General features: G+C 38.6%; 1 protein-coding gene across 1 annotated transcript in view; it reads right to left on the bottom strand.

The window, feature by feature from the left end:
* Positions 1-25,378, bottom strand: part of TANGO6 (transport and golgi organization 6 homolog) — a 174,859-nt gene that overhangs the window by 59,925 nt on the left and 89,556 nt on the right. Inside the window, exon 15 of the mRNA XM_058528125.1 lies at positions 20,798-20,938. Within this exon, the coding sequence (XP_058384108.1) occupies positions 20,798-20,938 (141 nt within the window). The remainder of the gene's footprint in view (positions 1-20,797; positions 20,939-25,378) is intronic.

The following is a 25,378-nucleotide window of genomic DNA, read 5'->3' as shown; positions in this document are numbered from 1 at the left end:
AAATCAGAAAGCCTGTGGCCTGAGAATATAACTTTATGTTTAAATTATTAACAGAACATCCCTCAAGTGCTACAAAATCACTCTCTACTATGTCAGGTCCAGCAAAAGTAAAATTAAGTTACAATTTCTTTCTAAAGGAAATATTACATTTCAATTAGATTGTTGGTTTACTCTCTTGCAAGTCCGCAAGTCAAAATGAATGCAAGAATCTATTTTAGGGCCGGCCACATGGCTTAGCGGTTAAGTGTGCGCGCTCCGCTGCTGGCGGCCCGGGTTCGGATCCCGGGCACGCACCGACGCACCGCATCTCTGGCCATGCTGAGGCCGCGTCCCACATACAGGAACTAGAAGGATGTGCAGCTATGAGATACAACTATCTACTGGGGCTTTGGGGGGAAAAATAAATAAATAAAATCTTAAAAAAAAAAAAAGAATCTATTTCAAAACTTGCAAAGAAAAGAGAAAATCAGGTGCTTCACTGTCCTGTATCCTTTCACATATATAATGAAGAATCCCAATCAATGCTTTAATTCATTCTAATTGGAACAAGGGAGTGAGATGACAAGATAAAAGTATGAAGACACTGAAAATAAAAATAACAGCAGAATAAAATGCTGAAACATTCAAGTATAATTATGTTGTTATCTTTAAAGAAAGGATCCTTTGCCAATCGCATCTTGTATCTCCTGAGCTAATGATTCCTGCAGCTGGTGATTTTCAGAAAAGAAATGCAATATCTATTCAAATCTATTTAAAGAGATTTAATTATAAAATGTAAGGCTTCTGCTGTTTAAAGTAGGATACAAAGCTTGATTTGGGAGGAAAAATGGATGATTGCTTAAGAATGATTTGGAAAGATGAGTCACTTGCAAAGAAACTCCACTGCAAAGCGAGCAATGAAGGGCTGTTAAAGAAACATATATATGTACTTGGATAATGGTTATCTTAGAATAGAGGTCAGCAAACTTTTTCTGTAAAGAGCCAAATGGTAATATTTTTGTCTTTGAGGGCCATTACAATTTCTGTCATAACTACTCAACTTTGCCGTTGTAATGCAGAAGCAGTTATAGGCAATATGTAAACAAATAAGCGTGACTGTTTCAATAAAACTTTATTTATGGACACTGAAATTTGCATTCCATATAATTTTCACATGTCACAAAAGATTATTCTTCCATTGTTTTTCTTCCCCCAACCATTTTAAAATGTGAAAACCATTGTTAGCTCACAGGCTATACAAAAACAGGTGGCAGGTCGGATTTGGCCCAAGGGCCGTAGTTTGTCAATCCTGCAATTTTCCAACATAAAAGCCCCATGATTTATTTTTTATTTTTTGGATCCATGCCAATCCTCTTTTTGCTGAGGAAGACCGGCCCTGAGCTAACATCTATTGCCAATCCTCCTTTTTTTCCCCCTTTTTCTCCCCAAAGCCCCAGTAAATAATTGTATGTCATAGTTGCACATCCTTCTAGTTTCTGTAGGTGGGATGCCGCCTCAGCATGGCCAGACAAGCGATGCGTCGGTGCGCGCCTGGGATCGGAACCCGGGCCCCCAGTAGTGGAGCGCACACTTAACCGCTAAGCCACAGGGCCGGCCCCAAGCCCCATGATTTTTTAATTACAGAAATGAATTCCCTATTCCTACTGCAGTCACCAATGTACATTCTGCCTCTAAGAGTTCATGCCAATATCAGACAGTTGATTTTCTAATTTCACAGTAGAATTTGGCTTTTATAGTCTCCATTTCAATTAAGAAAATTTTTATTAAAGCAAACAACCATTTATTTATTATAGTTGTGACTAAGGGCATGATCTTTGCAATCAGAAAGATCTGGCTCCGAGTCCCTGATCCAGCACCAACTAGCAGTGTGACCCTGGGGAAGTCACTAACTTCTCTGAACTTGTTACCTTTTCTATAAAATGGATAATAATAATAGGAATCACTTTGTAGGGCCATTTCAAGGATTATGCGAGAACATGCATATAAACTGATTAATAGAGAGCCTGGCATGTAATAAGACCAGCTATGTAATAAGGTTCAACTATGATTTGTATCCCGGCATCGGACAGGATGATCACACATTTTACTTATCTGAAGGGCTACTTACTCAGGGTTAGATTTTGCCTTGGAAGAATGAAGGAATATGATGTACTCACTCAAAAATAACAACAATGAAATAGCAACCAACATTTATTCACCCCTTACCATGAAGGATGCTGGTTCTGAACACTTTACATACATTATTTTTTTAAATTTCATAACAACCCTATCAGGTAGTTACTAGAATTATCCCCATTTTACAGATAAGGAACAGAGAGATTATGTAACTTGTCCACAGCTATTAAATGGTAGAGCCAAGATTAAAACTTAGCAAGCTATGACTCCAGAGTCACAGTGTGTAACTCTGATAGAGAAAGGTAAAATGTATCCCCAGGTTAAGTCTATGCATCAAATTCTTGTTTACCTGCCCAATGGCTGCCACTGTAGATGGTCCCACCTCTCTACTTTGGTATCTGGCAACCCCACTATAGGAATTAATATAGTGGTAAGTATATCTCTATAATGACACTCAAATATTTGTAAGTGATTTCATATATATTATTTCATTTGAGCCTCTCAACAATTCTATGAGAATAAGAGTTACCGGGTGGATTAGAACTCCATCTCCACTGATGTTTAAAAAAAAAAAAAAGATGACAGTCTCTCATTTCTTACTCTGAATTGCCTATAATATCTACTTTTTCTCACCCTTCTCACAGACATCCCTCTAATCAAAGTCCTCATCTCTTTGTGTCAAGGAATACCACAATAGCCTCCTAGTTATCTCTCTGGCTCCAGGCTCTCCTTTCCTCATCCATCTTTCACGCCCCTGCCAACCACCCCTCCACATCTCATCACGTTGCTTCTTTTCTTAAGAATCTATAATGATTCCCAAATGCCCATCACATCAAGTCCAAACTCCTCTGCCCATCTTCACGGCTCTCTGTGGTCCGCCCCACCCTCTCTATCTAGCCTTACTTCCTCCAAGGCACCCAACACAACTTGGTACAGCGAGACAGGTCAAGTCTCAATTCTCCATTCACACCACATGCATTCCACTTTTGTTCTGTTGTCATGCTTTCTTTGCTATGTGGGGACATCTTTTTTCCTTCTTTCTCACATGTAAACCTTTCTTCCATATCCACCATCATCTCTTCCCAGATTGCCCCAACAACATCCTAACAGGTCTCCCTGCTTCTAGTCTTGTCCCTCTCTTGTCCTTCACAGAGCAGCCAAAGTGATTTTGCTAAAATGTAATTAGGTTAATTCTTCCCTCCTTAAAATCTTTCAATGGCTTCCTTTTAAAGTCAACATAGGGGCCGGCCAGGTGGCGCAGTGGTTAAGTGCGCATGCTCCGCTTTGGCGGCCTGGGGTTCACAGGTTGGGATCTGAGCATGCACTGACGCACAGCTTGTCAGGCCATGCTGTGGCGGCGTCACATATAAAGTAGAGGAAGATGGGGACGGATGTTAGCTCACGGCCAATCTTCCTCAGCAAAAAAAAAGAGGAAGATTGGCATCGGATGTTAGCTCAGGGCTGATCTTCCTCACAAAAAAGAGAAAAGAAAAAAAGAAAGTCAACATAAAATCCAAATCCTTTAACACAGTACATGTGGCTCTTTATGATCTTGGCTTCTTGAGCTAAGCCAGGCCATGAGACCTGTTCTGAGTTTGAAGATGGATAAGAATGATTTCTTCTCTCTTAATTTTATTTACTCCCAAAGCAGCAAACAAACCGGATAAAGATTATGAATAAGAAAAGGAATGGGCTGGCCCGGCAGCGTTAAGTGGTTAAGTGGTTAAGTTCGCGGGCTCCACTTCACCTGGGGTTCACAGGTTCGAATCCTGGGTGCAGACCTACATATCGCTTATCAAGCCATGCTGTGGCGGCATCCCACATACAAAATAGAGGAAGATGGGGACAGATGTTAGTTCAGGGCTAATCTTCCTCAGCAAAAAAAGGGTGATTGGCAATGGATGTTAGCTCACGGCTAATCTTCCTCACCAAAAAAAAAAAAAAAAAAAAAAAAAGATAAAGATTTAGGTGGGTGAATATAGTCACTCACTAACTCTCTGGAATCTCAGGGAAATGTGCTGAAATTCAGCAGGTGTAGACCAGACTCAAAGCAGCTTTCAGCTAAGGCTAAAAGAACTGAACTGAGATTTGAGCTACTGCCCACCACAGGCAAGACAAATTTTGCAATTTGCATCTAAGTTAATTGCCTGCTAAAACACAAATTTAACAGTGTTTGGAGGACTATAACAGAATCCAGTCTCGCCAACTAATATTCATAATGTCCCGGACATAATCCCAAATTACTTGTTATATAAAAGTATGACGCATTCTCAAGAAGAAAGATAATCAACAGAGGCCAAGACTGAAATGACACAGACATTTTAATTATCTGGCATGGATTTTAAAGCAGCTATTATAACTATGCTCACTGAGGTAAAAGAAAAAATACTTACAATGAATGAAAAGATAGGAAATCTCAAAAGAGAAAGAGAAAATATGAAAAGAACCAAATGGGGAAAAAAGAACCAAATTTGAAATTCTAGAGAAAAATATAATACCTCAAATAAAAAATGAACTGGATGGGCTAAATAGCAGAATGAGGATGCCAGAGGAAAGAGTCCATAAACCCAAAGATAGATCAATCTGAGGAAGAGAGAAAAAAGATTGAAAGAAGAAGAAGATGAAGATGAAAAAGACAATGAAAATGACGACAACGACGACGAACAGAGCCTGAGGACAATAACAAAAAATTTGAAGATACAAGTAACTGAAGTCCTAGAATGAGGACTAGAAAATTAAACAAAGAAGTAAAGATAATAAGCCAAGAGTGGAGATGAAGAATCATAAAATATACTTGATCAATTCAGAAGAAAGAAGGAAAAGAGGGGAAAAGGAACAAATAGTAAAGATACGAATAGCAAGCTGGTGGATTTTTTTCTTGCTATTTAATTTATTCAACAACTATTTATAAATTTTATAAATATTTATATGCATGTTATTACAGTTCAACCATCAATTTCTCAAATGAGAAACGGAGCTACAGAGACATTGGCTTCATTATTTAATGGAAAAGTAAGAAAAAAAACTTAGGCCATTTCATTCTCCATCTAGTTCCTTCCTATGTATATCATATGACCATCAAATGTCTTTCTTAGTCATACCAACCACATTGGACCCCTTATTATTTGAAAAAATACCTTACGTTTTCTGCCTCCAGGGTTAACTTATATTTTTCCCTCATTAATTCATTCCACATGTATTTATCAAGCGCCTCCAATGAGCCAGGAAATTTTAGGCACCAAAGTACATCAGTGAACAAAACAAAGATCTCTGTGTAAGTTTATATTCTAGTGGGGGTAAATAAACAATAAATATAATAAATTAAAAGATGAGTACTGAAAAGAAGAAAAAGCAGAACAGGTTGAAGGGAGATGAGATGAGAGGTATGGGGCAGACTAAGTCACTCTTACAGGATCCATCATCACCATCTGTTGAAATCTCAGCTCTTCTCCAATATGTCTCTCAAATGCCACCTTCTCCATTAAGCCCTCCTCAAGACCTTAGTTAAAATTTCTCTCTCCCGCTATGTTCCTTTAGCACATCCTATGTCTATTACAGCACTTAGCATCTTTGCCTTGTGTTAGATACAAATACATCTGTCTCTTCATGAGACTGTAATTCCTTAATTAAGAGAATGTGCCTTATTAATCATTTTATCCCTTGCAGAGTCACCCATAGTAGTTGGGCAAGACGATAAATTTAAACTCAACCATATAAAAAATTACATTAAATATAAACAATCTAAACTATTTTAAAAACTAAGATTAAAAGAGAATGTCAGACTGGATTAAAAAAAACAAGACCCAACAACATGGTGTCTACAAAAACCCACTTCAAATATAAAGACACAGACAGATTAAGAGATAAAGGATAGAAAAAGATATACCATGAAAACACTAATTTTAAGAAAGTTGGAATGGCTATATTAACATCCCCCAAAATAGACTCTGAAACAAGGAATAAAAAACAAGGATAGAGAGGTCAATTCATCAGGAAGAAATAACAATTCCAAGTGTGTATGCACACAGTAACAGAGGTTCAAAATACATGAAGCAAAAATTGACAGAACTGAGGAGAAATAAGACATATTTATAATTTTAGTTGGAGGTTTCAACTTTCCTCTTTCAGTAACTGATAGGATAAGTACACAGGAAATCAGTAAAGATACTAAAGATGTTAATAAATTGTGAGCCAACTTGATCTAATTGATATTTATAGAACACACCTCCAAGTGCACATGGAACATTCACTCAGAGAGACCATATCTTGGGCCATAAAACAAGTCTCAATACATTTAAAATAAATGACATAATATACAGCATGTTCTCTGACCACAGAAGTTAGGAAGCAATAATGGAAAGTTACCTCAGAAATCCAGAAATATTTGAAGTTTAAACAACAAACACCATACTTCTAAGTAATCCGTGGTAGAAAAAGAGATCACAAGAAAATTTAGAAAATATTTTGAAATGGATGAAAATGAAAACACATCAAAATTTGTGAAGTACAGTTAAAGTGGTTCTTATAGGATAACATAGTTTTAACACATACTTTCAAAAAGAAAGGTCCAAAATCAGTGATTTAAGCTTCCACCTTAAGAAAGTAGAAAAGTAAGCAAATTAAACCAAACATTAGTAGACAGAAAGTGTTGTAGAAAGCCTCTAAAATGGCACCCTATGATCCCCATCTCCTGATATTCATGCCTTGTGTAATTCCCTCCTCTTGAATTGGGGCTGAACCTAGTGATTTGCTAGTAATAAACAGAATGTGACAAAAGTGATGGGGTGTCAATTCTGAGATTAGGTTACAAAATAACTAAGACTTCCATCTTGCTTGCCCTCTCTTGCTTGCTCACTCTGGTGGAAGCTAGCTGCCATGTTGTTAGTTGCCCTACGGAGAAGCCCATGTGGCAAAGAACTGGGGGAGGCTGTCAGTCAACAGTCAGCAAGGAACTGAGGCCTTCAGTCCAAAAGCCCACAAACAATGCAATCCTGCCAACCACGTGAGTGAGCCTGAAAATGGCACTGTTCTCAGTTGATTCTTCAGATGAGAACACAGCCCAACCAATATCTTGACTGCAGCTTTATGAGAGTCCTTGAGGCAGAGGCACCCAGTGAAGCCATGCCTGGATGCCTGAATTACAGAAACTGTGAGATAATGTTTGTTGTTTTAATCCAGTAAGTTTTGAAGCAATTTGTTTTGCAGCAATAGATAACTAGTACAGAAAGAAATATTAAAGATAGGAGGGAAAACCAACGAAATAGAGAACCCAAAAACAATAGAGAAAATTAATTAAACTAAAGCTGGTTCTTTGCAAAAAAAAAGTTAAAACAATTGATAAACCTTTAGCTAGACTGACCAGGTAATGAGTAGCACCATATGCATGGAAAAAAGAAGACTAAGGACAGAGTCCTAGGCTAGGACTCTGACCTTTGGAGATCTGGTAGTGGTGGAGGAGCACTAAAGAAGATTGAGGAAGAACAGAACAGCCATGAGGTAACAGGAGAATCAGGAAAGTCTATTGTCAAGGAGGCCTGGAGAGGAGGGTTTTTCAAAAAGGAGGCAGTGATCAAACATATCAAATACTACTGAGTAGTTGGGTAATATGAGGACAAAGAATTGATCATTGGCTTTTTCAATATTTAGGTTGATAAAGGAATGTTGGGGATGAAAGTCCCATTGGAATAACTTGGGAAGAAAATGGTAAGGGAGGAAGTGCAGCCAGCAAGTCCAGACAACTTTTTCTGAGAGTTTTAATCTGGATGAGATCAGAGAAATAAGGCTATATTTGGAAGGAGATATAGGGTTAACAGAGGTATTTTGTTTATTTGTTTAAAAATATATTAAGTGATGTTTATATGTAGATGGGAATAATTCAGTAGAAAGAGGAAACTGATGCTGCAGGTGACCCAATTCAGAAGCAGTTTTGCTTCAGGAGCTTTCATCCTAGGGAAATTACTAGAAATTAGTCCTAGTCTCTAGTTAGCAGGGTCTGGTGGTGGGTATGTCTTCATCCATCGTCCAAGAGAGAAGCTTGTTCCCAGTAGGATCTTTAGCTTTCATTCTTGTGTGTGTACAGGGTGGTACAAACCTGGTCCCTGGCTTTATGCAAGAAGTCTGGTTTGGGATCAGTTTCTGTTCTCCTGAGGAAGTTGAAATTCTACCCAGAACTGTCTGGTGTGCCTATTGGCCTGAGGCTTCAGTTACTGTAGAGTTACTACATAGAGCTTGAGGTAATAAAAGGTAATAATTAGCATTAATTGAGTGTTCATTATATACCTGGCACTTTAAATTTATTAACTCCTGTAAGCCTCACAAGAGCTCTATGAAGTAGGTGTTATTATTATGATCATTTTACAGATGAGGAAACTGAGACCCAGAGATGTTAAGTAACTTGCCTTATGGTCACACGTTTAAGACTCAGGATGGGCTGGCCCTGTGGCTTAGTGGTTAAGTGCGCGCGCTCTGCTACTGGTGGCCCGGGTTCGGATCCCGGGCGCGCACCGACACACTGCTTCTCCAGCCATGCTGAGGCCGCGTCCCACATACAGCAACTAGAAGGATGTGCAGCTATGACATACAACTATCTACTGGGGCTTTGGGGGGAAAAAAAAAAAAGGAGGAGGATTGGCAATAGATGTTAGCTCAGAGCCGGTCTTCCTCAGCAAAAAGAGGAGGATTAGCATGGACGTTAGCTCAGGGCTGATCTTCCTCAAAAAAAAAAAGACTCAGGAAGTGGCAGCCTTGGGATTTGAATGCAGGCAGCTTGACTTCAAAACCCAAGTGTTTTGCAATGGTTACACATAGGGAAGATATGAGAGTAAATAGTCAGCATAATAACTTGGACATGCTGATCTAAAAAATATTCTCCACCATAACATCAGAACCACATTCACATTGTGGGTAGTGATTTCGTTTTAGCAAAACATGATCACATTAAAAATGTGATCAATAATAATAATGTGATCAATAATGTGATCAATTAATAATGTCATCAATTTGATCTTTTTATTTGCATTAAAATTTTAAATGTGTTTTTCGAGCTGTAAATGAGCTAAAATATATAACCTAATTTTATGTTTTTGTATATTTACTTAATATTATAATAAATAACAAATAACTATTATTTTAACTAAAAAAATTAATGTTGGCTCTTCAAAAGACACCATTAAGAAAAGACTGGGAGGAAATGTTTGCAATACATACGTATGACAAAAAACTTCTCATATCCACTACATATGAGAAATCTTACAACTCAATAAAAAGAAGAGAAATAATTCAGTTTAAAAATGGAAAAAGATCTAAACAGTTACTTCACAAAAGAGACAGAAAAACAGAAAATAAGCACATTAAAAGATATGTGTTCAACATCATTAGTCATCAGGGAAACACAAATTAAAACCACAATGGGATACCACTATAGACTCACTAAAGAAACTATTGATACCAAGTGTTGGTGAGGATATGGAGCAACTGGAACTCTCACACATTGCTTGTCATAACGTAAAATGGTACATCTACTTTGGAAAACATTTTGGTGGTTTCTTATACATCTATGGTATGACCGAGCAATTCCATTCCTAGGTATCACCCAAGAGAAAAAGCATATATACATTCACACAAAGACCTGTACCAGAATGTTCATAGCAGCTACACTCATAATACCTCAAAACTGGAAACTGGGGCTGGCTCGGTGGTGTAGCAGTTAAGTTTGAGCGTTCTGTTTCAGTGGCCTGGCGTTTGCCAGTTCAGATCCTGGGCGCAGACCTACTCACTGCTCATCAAGCCATGCTGAGGCAGCATCCCATATAGAAGAGCTATAACTCTACAACTATGATACATAATTATGTACTGGGGTTTTGGGGAGAAAAAAGAAAAAAGAGGAAGATTGGCCACAGGTGTTAGCACAGGGCCCATCTTCCTCCTCAAAAAAAAAAACAAAAAACTGGAAACAACCTGCATGGCCATCAGCAGGTAAATGTATGAACAAATTATGGTATATTCATATAAAGTAATACTACTTAGAAATAAAAAGTAGTGAACTACTAATATATACAACATGGATGAATCTCAAAAACATTATGCTGAGCAAAAAGCAGTCAGACGCAAAAGGGTATACACCATATGATTCTATTTACATGAAACTCTATAAAAAAATCTAATCTATAGTAGCAGAAAGTATATCAGTGGTTGCCTGAAGTAGGGTGTGGAATGAGAGATTATCTAGGCCCAAAGGAACTTTTTGAAGTGATGAAAATGTTCTATATTTTGGTTGTAGTAATGGTCACATGGATTTATATCAAACCTCATTGAAATGTACGTTTAAAACGGGAGCATTTTATTGTATATAAATTATACCTGGGTAAAGTTGATTTCACAGAAAGCAAATTGCAGAGTATGTAATAATAGTAAAAGCAATAGTAATAGTATGCTTAAGATTCTTTTTTTTTTTTTTTGTGAGGAAGATCAGCCCTGAGCTAACATCCACGCTAATCCTCCTCTTTTTGCTGAGGAAGACCGGCTCTGAGCTAACATCTATTACCAATCTTCCTCCTTTTTTACCCCCAAAGCCCCAGTAGATAGTTGTATGTCACAGTTGCACATCCTTCTAGTTGCTGTATGTGGGATGCGGCCTCAGCATGGCCGGAGAGGTGATGTGTCGGTGCGCGCCCGGGATCCGAACCCGGGCCGCCAGTAGGGGAGCACGCGCACTTAACCGCCAAGCCATGGGGACGGCCCTAAGATTCTATTTATATAAAAGAGAAAAAAAATGCCCACATTTGTTTCCATATTTTTTGTATAAACGCAGGGAAAAGTGTAAAAAAATATATACCAAACTATTATCACTGTTTACCTTGGGAGGTGAGAATAGTAAACGTAACTAATATTTGGAAGAGAATGGATTTTTCTTTATATATCTCTATATTGATAGGCTTGTGGCAATGAGCATGAACTACTTTTGGTAGTGTGGTAGTTAGCAGGCATCTATGGCTGCCAACACACCATAGCTGAATACAATGCTATTTCTCTCATCAAGAATTAGAGGCTACTTCCTCTCCCCTTGAACCTGGGCTGGTTTTGTGACTTACTTTGACAGTAGAATGTGGCAGAAGTCATACTAAGCCAGTTCCAGGTATAGCTCTTAACAGGCCTTGCAGATCCTACTTTTGTTCTTTGGGAAACCATTCACCATGCTGAAAAGAAGTTTAGTCTAGACTGCCAAATGATGAGTGTCCAGAAGCAGGGACAGAGAGAAGCCATGTGGAGGAGCACTGAGATGCCCCAGTCAAGATCCCAGCCGAATGCAACCTCCTGGGTGAGCCCAGCCTATACCACACGCAAAAGAAGAATCACCAACTGAGCCCAGACAACACCATGTGGAGCAGAGATGAGCTGTCCCTGCCAAGTCTTATCCATATTACAGAATTCTGAACAAATAAATGGTTGTGGTTTTAAGTCATTAAGTTCTTGGGTTGTTTCTTACACAGAAGAGAACCAAAACACATACTATGAAAGAAATAGCCCATAAAGTAAAAACTTTAAATTAGTAAATTAAAAGTTAAACTATTTCTGGAAACTACCTAATTAGAATGCCCTTGAGGTAACTGATTATAATGCTGCAATTTTAAACAAATTTTGTTGAGTAAGATACTCTTAAAGGTGATTTATTTTGTTCTTCTTTGTCAAGTCTTGTAAGTTACTTAACACAAAATGTATTAATATTGTATTTCTTAAAACAAGACTTTTGTTCTTCCCATTGCAATCAAGACAAACAACAAAATAATACAAAAAGAGGAGTTTCTTAGTCCATTCACTTTGGAAAACACAATTTTCAAAAGATATTTTTCTCTATTTGACAATAGACATAGCAGGGGATTCAGAAAGCCCTATCTCACCCACAATTTTAGGAAGCATTATGTCAGTAGAGTTACACGAACAATCTAAAATATAAACAGCCTTTGACCTAGTAATTCCACTTTGGTAAATATCAATCCCACAAAAATAAAGGTTCCAGTACTTTAGCATGTACGTATATATATGAAAATGCATATATATATATAATATATATTTCTATTAGCACATATGTATGAGAATTTATATTGCAGTGCTGCATGTCACAGGACAAAAACAGAAAAAGTGAATGTTCATCCACAGACGGAGGGTTGAATCAATGGTATAAATTGTGGTACATCCATACTTTAAATATATGCCGCTGTTTAAAAGATCCTCCCCTCATCTTAATTCCCATGCCAAGCCAACAGAACCCATAGTAGACTGCTAGACAAATCCAATATTCAATTTTTCTTTGTTTCTACAACTGGCGAGAAGAAGGTGGTCGTGAGAGCAGAATTTGGGGCTGAATTTGCTCCTCTCTGGGTAGATGATAGGTTTTCTAAAAACAGCTTATGAGCTTCATCCTGGAGCTGGATGGGATCATGGGTTGCTCATCACTTGGATGAACTCTGAAAGGGTAAACTAAAACATAAAAATTAAGCAGGTGACATGGAAAAGAGTTCACGAAATACATTAAATAAGGGTGTTTTGCAGATTTTAAGAGTTAGAAATACACCCTAAAGCCCAGGACCCACCCTTTTCCTGGAATATAGAGTGATTTGAGAAAAGGTGCCTTCTAACCTAGAAGTATAAACTGCTTTGCCCCAGGATTCCTCATGTCATTCTACTTACCACACACACTCCATTAGAGACTTGAGATTTAGTTCTCTCCCCTCATTCCTCATTCCAAAAATTAATTCTCGATGTTTCCTAGAGTTCACTGAAGGTAAACTCTTCAGATGGAGCAATACAAATATGGCTTTCTATTTCTGCTCTCATTTTTAGAAGTTTCTAACCTAGAGTAAACTGGAACTTGTCTGAGCTTGCTGATTAGGAGACTATGTTCTGCCTCTAAAAATAATGAAGTGCTGCTCTTTGTATTTCATGATGACACTACCAGATCTGAGTTGCTCTTCTAGAGCAGCAGTGGGGTTACACTGAGTCATGCATCCACCCTTCCATCCATCAGCCCCTCCCACCCCTCCCTCCCTTCCTCCTCCCTTCATCCACCCACCCACCAACGTTCTCTTCCTCCATTCATTCTGGGAGCAAAAGTACACATTTTGGAGACGGCTGTTCAGGGTTAGAAGTTTGGCCTGAAGCCGTGGAATAATTTTTCTTTGTGAGACATTATCAGTCTCATTTGCTGCTGACAAGACTGCACATTTCTGGAGGGTAACTTAGCACTAAACAGCAAGAGCCTTAAAAGCATGCATACACTTTGACCTAGTAATTTCCCTTGTAAGAACTAATCCTAAGGAAAGAATCAAAGATTCACCAAAAGGATTTATGTATACGAATAATCAATAGCACACTTCTCATAATCCTCATAAAGTAAGGAACTGGAAACAACCTAATTAAACAATAATATCTTTCCAGAAGATAATTAAATAAAATTATGATAAATTCAGGTTATTTATCATATACAACCAATAAATCTTATATTTTCAAGAAATATTTAATGACATGGAAAAGTGGTTATAAATAATGTTAAATGAAAAAAAAGCAGTATACATACAGCGTAATTATAATTCTGAGAAAGAAAAAGAAACTAGAGGAAACATCAAAATGTAAACAAAAAGTGTTCACTTCTGAATGGTGAGACTACCAGTGATTACTTTCTTTTTTAATACTTTGTAATATTTTCAAAATTATCCAAAATTACCATGTATTACTGAAACAATTAGGAGGGGAAAGGTCTATAAATAGATTTTAAAGTTATACCTCAAAAAACATTGACAGGAAGAAGAAAAAGAGAAGAAGGAAGAGAAAAAAATAGTTATTCGGTCTGGGCTTCAACCTTCAATTCTGGCCAGATCAGTATTTCCAACTACTATTAATATAAATACTTGTTGAATTGAACTATACTGATGTTAACCTATGCAGACTTGGCAAGATGCATTTCATCTGATCCTCTGAATTTTGCTGAAAATGTCTCCTTTTAAAATATGTAAACTCTAATCCTTAAATGCTGTTTATTGTGCTGAAATCTATGAATACTAAACTCCCAGACTGGTAGCCAATTATTCACACGTCCAATCGACCTTTTTACCTTAATTCAGGCCGATGCTGTGAATTGAAAATCTCTGAAAACAATCATACAAAAGCTATTTTTCAAAAACTGACCTGCTCTGCTGTGATAATGATGAGGAACTGATGTAGCCCTGTAGTCTACTACCACCTTCAACTACAGGGCCTCAAGAAGTAAAAGGACAGACAAGACCATTTCCTCTGTGCTCCCAAAATACACTACACAGGCTCTCCCCTCCAAGAGCAGGTCGCCTTACAGAGATGATTTGTGTCTGAGTCGACCTCTCCCACTAAACTATAAACTCCTTGCAGGAAGAGACTGTGGCTTTTTCATGCTCCTATTTCTAACTCCAACCACAGAACCTGCCAATCAGTAGCTGCTCAATACATGTTTCTGAACTGAACTACGTTAATGCCCCCACCCCCAAGATCATGAAAAAAATAAATAACTTTGAACATTAGGAAGAGCTATCAAATAACCCAATAATTTATGATTTAGAACTTGACAAAAGCAGGAAACTAAATTAGAATTCAGAGAGTGTTTGGGTGTTACCATTGGCAGAGGTGGAAACTGTTTTTCCATTAACCCAAACTCGGGATTCAAATGAGAGCCACATACAAATAAAAAGCAACTTCACTAATTTTTCTCTCTCTTTTTCCTTAGAATGAGAAATAAATGTTAGCAAAGGACACAAAATATTCCCTAAATATAAGGGATGATTTAAAAATGTATGTTAGCTCATATCATGGTCCATCAAAGGTAAAAGAAAGGCAAAAGAAGGTAGGAGGCATATATAATCATTTCAAAGGTGGCCAAGTGCTCTAACAAGGACACACTCTCACATCCAGCAGACATCAGGAATGGCTACCCACTATAAATTATGCTCATAAAATTGGTATAAAATATAAAGATTAGCCATGTGCAGAAGCTACCACATCCAAAAGGATTTGTAAATGTACACAGAAAGGAAAGAATAACTTATTCAAACTCTCTCCAGTGAAATGCCAATCTAAAACGTAAGAGATGTGAGATAGACTAGAACTTAGTCAAGGCCACAAGGATGATTGCACAGATGGAGTACTGTACTGCAGGGCATGCCATTCATACAACGATGCCCCTTGGAATTTATACAGCTGTGAACAACCTGCATAACTAACTGTATGCGGCAGTCCTGGATTTAACTAACATATCTGAGTGATGTTATAAAGCAGAAACAGAATGGCTCACGTGAGCTCTAGAACAGAGTGTATCAAGAGGGACCCCATTAACATTTTGGGCCAGATCGTTCTTTGCTGTGGGGGGCTGTCCTATGTATTCTAGGATGTTTAGCAGAATTCCTGGCCTATATCTACTAGATGCCAGTAACATCCTCCCCAGCTGTAACAACCAAAAATGTCTCTAGACATTGCCAATGTCCCCTGGGAAGTAAAATCTCTCCCTGCACCTCCTGTTTGAGAATCATGGGTCTAGAGGAACAAAGAAGAACTGGGTAGTGTTTGTTCAGCTCTGCTGAAGAGACAGAAGATACTGCATCTGGTATATATGAGAAAAGAGTGTAGTCTACACCAGCTCAGGAATAATGCTCTAGGAAGCCTCAAGGAAAGAAGGAAATACTCCCCCAGATTCAATCCCCTTTGTTTTCATTCTACTTGTCAAGTAGTGTCCCAATTACCAATTCAAAATCTTGGGCACGGTAATTTAATGTTATGTCTTTAAAAGAAGTTTCAAAAAATGCAATGACATATAACAGTCCATAGGTTATTGTCAACATCGACACTGGGACATGTAAGAGGAAACAGATGGAGAAACATTTGGAGTGACTGGTAATTTAGCAATGTGTTAAGATTAAATTTCTAAAAGTACATTAAAAAACTAAATAGTTCCTTAAATAAAAGAAACTAAACCAAAATCTTTCCACAATATTTTCTACATTGAAAAGTAGAGATTAAAATATATAGATTCATACTAAGATAATGTTGGTTTGAGAAAGCCTTTCTATATGAGAGAGAAACCATAAAGAAAAAGATAGATTTGCCGACATCAAAATAAAAAACTTCTGTGTTTTCATTTTCAAAATCAAAATGAAACAGAGAATATGAACAAAACTAAAATGTAAATGACAACCTTAAGAAAATATTTACAACATAAATGTCAGTGGTTCAAGATCTTTAAATATATAAAGCTTTTATAAATCAAATAACAAAATTAATCCCCTAATGGAAAAAGGACGAGAAGAGGCAATTCACACACACAAATGCCCTCCACACACAAAAAAATGTAGCCAATAAATATATGAAAAATATTTAACTTATCAATTGAATAATGGAAATAAAAGCAAGAAAGAATTTCTTTACATATCTGCTTGATAAAAATGATAATATCGAGCATATATAGAGCTGATTAAGGTATAAACAAATATTCTCAAATATTGCGATATAAACTGGTACCATCTCTCTGGAAGACTAGTTAGTGATAAATATCTTTAAAAATATGCACACTTGGGTGCTGGCCCGGTGGCGCAGCAGCTAAGTGCGAGTACTTTGCTTTGGCGGCCTGGGGTTTGCAGGTTCGGATCCTGGGCGTGTGCCGATGCACCACTTATCAAGCCATGCTGTGGCGGCGTCCCATATAAAGTAGAGGAAGATGGGCACAGATGTTAGCTCAGGGTCAATCTTCCTCAGCAAAAAGAGGAAGATTGGCATCGGATATTACCTCAGGGCTAGTCTTCCTCACAAAAAAAAAAGAAAAAGAAAAAGAAAAAACATGTGCACGTGCTTTTTAACAAATTCTACTTTTGGAAATTTTTCCTAGGAAATTATCATGGATCTGCACAAAGATTTAGCTACAAGAATATTCATCTCAATGTAATTCATAATAGTGAAAAACTGGAACAACCTATAAGTTGGTCAGTTGAAAAAAATTATGGTACATTCAAATGATATATTATCATGCAATCACTAAAAATTATAGAGCATGTGGAAAATGTCCATGTTAATGAGAGGAAAAAGATACTTAATGACAAGGGAAAATGTTCAGGATGCAATAGTGTATTGGGCAAGAGACTGGGTCTGGAGTCAGACTGTCTGGGTTCAAATTCTGGGTACACCATTAATTAGCTGTGTGACATTAGGCAAGTTAGTAACCCTCTCTGTATCTGTTTCCCATTGTGTAAAAAATGTAACCCCTATGAAATAATGGATCTACACAACACCACCAATGGTTACTTAAACAATCACCAGTGGTTACTTAAAACCATTAAGAGGAAGGATGATGGGAAAGTTTATAATGGATGTATCCTACTGGAAACACCACTGATCAAAACTCAACATCGCTAAAATGAGATAACCAGACATTATGTGCCTCCTAACATGAAACAAGAGGAAATACAGTACACAGAATTGCCTATGAAATATTCTTGCCCCCCCCCCAAACTTTGACCTAAATTTACCCAAGTGTCCTGATCTATCAGCTTACTGGAAACATGAGGATTTAATTGCATTAAAATGAGGTTCAAGAACAATCAAAATAAATCAATGGTGATAAAAAGTCAGGATAGTACTTACCTCTGGGGCAAGTATAGACTAGAAAGGGACAAAAGGAAACTTTATGAGTTACTAGAAATTTGTATGTATTGACCTGGGTGGTGGTAAATATGTAAAGAACCATAAAACTATACGGTCTTGATGTTTCGGTCAACAACAGACCGCATATACAATAGTGGTCCCATAAGATTAGTACTACATAGCCTGGATGTGTAGTAGGCTATACCATCTAGGTTTGTGTAAGTACACTCTATGATGTTTGCACAACGAAACGAAATAGCCTAATGACGCATTTCTCAGAACGTATCCTCATTGTTAAGTCACACATGACTATACTATTAAAATTAGTGTACTTTATATACTTTTCTGTACGTATGTGATACCTCAGTTTTTAAAAATGGAAAGAAAAAAAGCTCTTGCTGATTTTTCACCATCGTCTAATGACAGGAAGAAAAGTAGGTATGGTTAGGGAACTAGAAGTGATGCCAAGAGGGAGCAGTAGTGCACTGCACCCGGCTCCCACCCATGGGCCTTGTTCTCCCATGGAACTCCCCCTGCTGAAGAGCTGAGGGTGGGGAGACAGCAAGGCCTGGCCAACGACACTAGGGTACTTATTAAAGCAGCTTTACAAAGTGGCTGTTCACAAGGATTTCCACACCACTAGTAAACTAAGAATACTGGCGACGTTGTAAAAATGGGCTTTAATTTCACCTAAAGGATTCAACAAGCCACCTCATCTACGCACCTGGACAAGTTGGTAATGTGAATGAGAAAGTAGCAGTTAAAGCTAGGGGAGTGTTTACGGCTAGATACTTGGAAGAGTAGGCTACAGAAAGATTACAACTTTGAGAATGGATGGAATTTGCTTTGAAATCCCAGAAGACTGTTTTGGAAATTGTGCTAATTATAGGAATACGTAAGGAGGAGTAAGGCCTCTCTCTCACTCAACCTAGTCCTTCATCCCTACCTTCACTCTCACCACAGGAAATGATCTGGACTGGCTAGTGGAGACTGAGAAATGTGCATTTTCAGCATTCATCATCCCAATGGTAGAGGTCTACCAGAATTACAGAGAAAATACACATTACGTTGATGTCTATTCATTCTTTTTCAGCTCTGACAATCCCAATGACTCACACACAAGCCAGAGGTTGCACTCGATCCTGTGATACTTTAAGCTTAACATTCACATCTATTGTGAGAGAAAGATTTCTTATAATGGTGCAATTGTCTGGTATGTTTCACACCCATATTTAAGACTAAGGCAAATACAGAAAGTTGGTCTTTCTTCACAGAGTAGAAAAAAATATTTTTAAATTTCACTTTCATGAGATTCTCCTTTCACTGATGAAAGGATTTAAGAGGTTGGAGATCTAAGTTCTATCTTCTTTAGCCAGAAGAGTCTCCCAGAAATTAGGAAAATTAAGGGCTATGTCTGTAGAAATGATGCACGGCTATGTGGAATCTTTGTAAATCTGTTGAAATGCTGGTGAAGCAAGAATTCAATGTGATTTCTTGATGCAAGTGTCAAAAAGTTAATTTGTTTTCCAAAATCCTCCCCCAGCGGGTAAAGAGTAGAATTTATCAGTTTTACTACAGCTCACAGAAAAATTAGCCAAACTGAAGGTGAGATCACCTCCCTTTCTGCCTTAGGTAACATGCTAGTGGATAGATGATGGAATTACTAAAAAGCCAAGGACAAATATATCAGCACCTGAGGAGAGAGCTGATTTAGCTTAAAGAAAGAAAGAAGTCCAGTTAAATGTGGCATTGTTTTTAAGCCAAAATATTAACAACTGACAGTATATCTCATAACACACTCTGATACAGGACATACATGGTAAGAATACAGCCCCAAAACATAACTTAATTCTCAAAATTCAACACAGCAGCTGGTTGGTTCAATGGATACTGTACACCACTGGTGCACACCTGAATGACTGGCTTGCCTAATTTTAAGGCTTCAAGATATCTATATTCAGTGTGGCAGTCAATGGTTAAATTTATGGAATGCAGGTTACAGAAACTCCTTCAATTCTATGTTATAAGGCCCAATATAAAAATATCAAAAGTGTACTTACTGACTTATGGAGAAATTCATTAGCTCATATTAATTTAACTCCTGTTTTTAGAGTGAATAACTGTTTTCTTCGTCCTTGCTCCCCAGTATCCCACCTCCTAGCCCCATATGGGCACTCAATAAATAGTAAATAATAAAGCATTTCTTTTCTTTAAAAAAGCCATCTTTCTTCTTTATTTAGCAAAAGTAAAAATTTGTTGAGCCTATACTCTGTGCAAACAGTATTCTAAGTATTACCTTACCTAATCCTTACAACAGCCCTATGAGGTAAGTGCTATTAATATCCTCGCTTTGTATATGAGGACACTGAGGCACCAAGAGGTTAAGAAACATTCCAGAACCACGTAGCCAGTAAGCAGAAGTACGAGATTTGAACCCAGGCAGGGTGACTCCAGAGCCCATGCTCTTACTACTCTCAGCTTGTGTAGTTTTGAGCAACTTCCTTTGAGTTGGTGGGTGCAATTTTTAGCACTACTATTTACCAGCTGAATGAGTCTTGGACAAATTGCTGAAAGTTTCTGCACCACAGTTTCCTCATCTTTAAAATGAGTCTAACAACAGCCTCTTTCTAGGATGTTTTGGGAAAATTAGATGAGATTATATATGTAGACGACGTGCCACACAGTAGCCATTCAACAAGAGCACCCTTCCTTCCCTGTCTGACATTCCTCTTCTTTTTATGCTTGCTGCTGCTCAGCAAGTGTGAATCTTCTCATTCCAGCTCCGAAGAAAATCAGGGAACCAACACAGCTCAGGGGAAAAGACTAAGCAGTTGTAGGAAAATGGGTACTATTGCTGCCAACCTCTTAGTGGGCATCTGGATATTTGCTAAATTCTTGAAGAGGAAGTACTTCATCCCAGCCTCTAAACCATCCTCACCTTGCTAGCATAATGAGCCTCCAGGTACACAAACTTTGGGTCCAACACCATACTGCTCCCCAACCCTGTTCCAGACAATGGAACAAGAAAACTCACCTAATGTCCTGACAATTCGCATCAGGACTTCTCCAACTTTCATTCTGGTCTCCGGAGTGTGCTTGTCTTTACCACTGTCATACTGAGTCAACAGGCCAAGCAAGATTTTCTCAGGGTACGCATCTGAGAGCAGGGCAATCCCTGGGGTTGAAAATAAAAAGAAAAGATCCATTACTATTTAGGACTGAAAGGCAGATAAATCCAGACAGGCTGTGATGGGACGAACACAGACATTTAAACCCACTTCTGTAATTCTACCAGCAAGGGCCACCCTCTATTTAGAGCGACAACATAATGAGTGGAAAAAAATGGGTCTGGTAGTTCAGACCCTTGGACTCGTCTTGTCTCAGCTCTGTATGATCTCTAAGATCACTTCCAGTACTGACATTCCACGATCTATGGATTCTAGACTCGAAGCAGAGGCCAGATGATTAAATATCACGGCAGGGATTCATACAGCAGCAGTAAAAGACTGGATTAAATGCCCTCTAGGGAGCCTGCCAAGTCTGAGACTCGAAGGCTCTATGACTAGTATTGTCCCTGCCCACATATCAGCCTAAAGCACAGCAGTGCTTCCTGTCTGCTGCAGTTCTCCATTCTGGTAAGAGTTTTCTCTGTGCATCTCAATGATGAGAGCAACTTTCACAAGGAGACATCTTCAGAGCATTCTGGGCGTGATCAGTAGTAGACCAATGCTTACGGCTGAGGTCCCTGATCAGAAGTAGGGAAGATCCTGCTCTTGAGGTCCTCTTCCTAGTACTTGGGGATCCCTTCTCCCATCATACCAGTACCTCCTACATGTGTAATCTGCAATGGTGTTATTATTATCTGAGCCCAGCCCCATATCGGGCAAACTCTACAGGGGTGGAGAGAGGAGGGGAGATATGACCTAAGACAGGACCTAGAAATAAACCCGTAGTCTCAAAACTATACAAATACAAATTCCATTACTTGGGGGAAGAATGGCTACATACTTCTAAAGAATAGCAAGGAAAAAGAAACGAAAAACAAAGGAAGGAAGGAAATATGGGTTTCAAAATACATCTGGGATGAGAATGTTTCTTGCCACCTCTACCTCAACCACTCTGGTTGATCATTTCTGGCCTGATTTTTTCAATAATCTCCTAACTGATCTCCCTGCTTCTACTCTATTCTCTCATTGGAGCTAGAACTATCTGGCCAAAACAAGTCAGGCCCCACGATTCTTCTGCCTGACCCCCTCAATCATTTCCCTTCTCCCCTGAATATGACCAGCCCCCATGCCCCCAGCTGCCTTTGCTCTCTCTCTCTGACCTCATCGTTTACCACACTCTCCCTTGAGCACTGTCCTCCAGCAACTCTGGCCTCCTTACCGTTCTTAGAGGAGACCAAGCTGCTTCAGGCCCAGTGTCTTTGCCTTACTACCCCCTCCGCCTTAGCTGCTCCTCCTCCAGGTAGCCTCTTGCTTGTTCCCAAAACCCCATGATGTCTCTGTTCAAATATCACACTTATCATATATAAAATGGCAGCCTCCCTCCCCTACCACTCTTTATCCCTCTCACTCTGCTTCATTTTTCTTCTTAGCACTTAATATTATCTGACATGTTATATATTTGCTTATTTACTGCTTGCTCTCCTCCTTAGAATGTGAACTCTATGCAGTCAAGGATTTTGTTTTGTTCCCCACTGTACTCTCAATGCCTAGAAGAGTACCAGCACATAGCAGGTCCGCAATAACTACTGGTTGAATGAAAGAATGAATAAAAGAATTCAAACATATAGTCTTGATATAAATTTCAGGAATTAAGAAAGAGAAGATGGAGAAGGAGTAATATAAATGCTTGAGAAATCTATAATTATTTTTCATCTGAGTTTACCATTCTTCCGTTTAAACCTGACAATCTTGCAGGCAAAGTCTACATATCATTTTCTGTTACAGTTTGTGATTCCGTTCTCTTATAAATCAGACAGACACAAAGGCGGTGCACCTGCTGAGGGCTGCACCTGTTTGCCCATCCTCTTTCTGCCCTCCCCACACCTACCTTTTCATTGCTTCCAAAAAGCCTGGGAAGTCTCTGCATGTGGTCCTAAACCACATCCTCCTTTATGTGGCCTCCAATTTTATACAAGCAGAAGCTCTGCTCTTAAAGGAGTTTCAGGCAGTGGCAGAACCTGAATTAGGTAGTTTCCCTGATGGCAAAATGTGACACTGCATTTGTAGTTAGCTCTATTATGCAAAATGATGGGGGAAGTTCTTGGAGGTCCAAAGTGGAACTAGAGACATCCTAGCATAAGAAAAAAGTCTGTGGCTAAGAAAGGATAAATGAATTGTTTACTAAGGGAGAGAGAGGCAACAGCTTCCAAATTCTGAAAGAGCCCAAAGGAAAAGCGAATTTATAGTTGGTAACTGCAATTCTGGCAGACATTGTATCACTGATATATTACAATATATCATATATTATAGACCTGTGTACAATACATTATAGATCTGTAGCAATCATAACGACTTTTTCATCAGAAGTTCCCAACTCAGAAATCTAGTGGATTTGTTTCCTTTTAGGAATATAGTTTATGACTTTATAAGGTAAATTAGTGGGAAAATGGGATTTGCTTTATAAAACTTTGATCTATATCTAGCTTTTCTGAAAAACATCTATTACTGGTATGTCTAATTTCAAATAGCAGGTTTTTTTTTTTTTTTTTTTTGATGAGGAAGACTGGCCCTGGGCTGGCTTCTGTTGCCAATCTTCCTCTTTTTGCTTGAGGAAGATTGTCCTGAGCTAGCATCCATGCCAATTGTCCTCTGTTTTTGTATGTGGGACACTGCCATGGCGTGGCTTGGTGACCGGTGCGTGGGTCTGTGCCTGTGATCTGAGCCCACAACCCCGGGCTGCCAAAGTGCAGCACGCAAACTTAACCACGACAAAAAAAAAAAATTATTACTAAAGTCCTTCCTACTGTCTTCATGCCTATTTTCTCTAATTAATCTTTAGCAGAGAACAGTTACTTACTTCTATTAACATATCCTACTTTATACTTCAAAACCAAATGAGCTCTTGATTTCCTCTCTGTAGCAGACAAGCATTTTGGTTGCATACAGGGTCTACTCTCTCTTCTGGTAACACCTGGTGTTCCTTTGGGAAATATCCCTTCTCTATTCTCAGTTTATGTGGTTTGAGTGGGGCTAACTACCCACTTTCTCTCCCTTCATATGTGAACTCATATCCCAGGCTGGCCAGTTGGGATATTCCATCCCATCCCCACCACAACAATTGGTTTAGGAATGGGCAATGAGACTCAATCCTGGATCCCACATTGGAACTATTAGGAAAGACAAGCTCTTTTTTGTTTTTTTTTCCCCTGCTGAAGCTGCCAATGGCCACCATGTGGAAAAATCCCACCCGAAAATGGTGCCAGCACACACAGAGGAGGGTCAAGCCAAGAGAGGTAAGCAGAAAAGGAAGAGAACTGGTGTCACGCTTTGAGCCTCTGGATCCAACCATACTTCTACACACTGGAATCTTTGGATATATAAGCCAATAAATATCCTTTTATGCTTATCTCAGTTTGATTTTTTTTTTTTTAACCAAAGGAATCCTAATATAGCCTCCTTCAGATAAGAAAAAAAAATTCAGGTTTTTTTTTTACTTTTCTTGTAATGCCAAATTTTTAATTCCACCAGGGAGCTTTAAATTCTTCCAATCTTGCATTAAAAGGTTGCCAAAAGCAAAGTACAGTTTCCTTGCTTCCCACAGTCTCATGTTAGCAATTGTTTATCTTCCTGCTGGCCTGCTGGACAGACTCCTGCCAAATGGCCCTCTGACTGTTTGAGTTTTACCTTCTAGGATACAGTTGTCACCTATAAGTTTATAAATCCCTAGAGGACAAGGGCAGTTCCCTCCTTACTCTTACACCAAGCAGTGAAGAGAATCATTTAAGATTAAGACTATATAACAATTAAAGGGATGAGATTTTGTGTGGCTGTTTTTCTTTCTTATTTGAAAAGTTTTCTGAACTTTGACAACTGAGGAAGCATGGCCATAACCTTTGCATGACCCTTGGCCCCTCAAACTTGATAATTCCTTTGTAATTTGAAAATGGGGTAATTTCTGGGTCAGCAGAGGCTTCAAGGAAACATGACACATCAATCCCTTTGGCAATAAGAACCGAATGATTGCGTAAGAGATACCTGCTCCTGCCCTGATCGCAGGAAAATGACTATGCGTTTCAAGATGTGGTATAACAGATAAGATACATAGACGGTAAAGGTGAACCCAAACTGGCAAGAGTTCATGAAAGCACTCTGATCTGTGTTTAGGAGCAAAGCATAGGATATAGGCAAATTAACCAACTGAAAAAATATTACTACAAGTAGTTTATGTAACAAAAAAGAGACAGTCAACTTTGTAAACTAACTGTTGCTTTTATCCCCTGAAAGACTTTCATTACAAAGCCAGAAAAGTATTCTGTCCAGCACTGACTTGAAGATGACCCCTCCGCAGGCTGCTTGGTGATTCTACAGACCTTCAGCAGTAAAAGTAGTTTAGGTGTAGTGTCACTTTACACAGTGCTTTTGCATTGTAGGAAAGACAGTCTAAGTCT

Source organism: Diceros bicornis, chromosome 32 (assembly GCF_020826845.1).
Source record: "Diceros bicornis minor isolate mBicDic1 chromosome 32, mDicBic1.mat.cur, whole genome shotgun sequence".
NCBI classification, from domain to species: Eukaryota; Metazoa; Chordata; class Mammalia; order Perissodactyla; family Rhinocerotidae; genus Diceros; species Diceros bicornis.
Note: the sequence above shows the minus strand (reverse complement) of the source record. Positions and strands in the feature narration are given on the sequence as shown.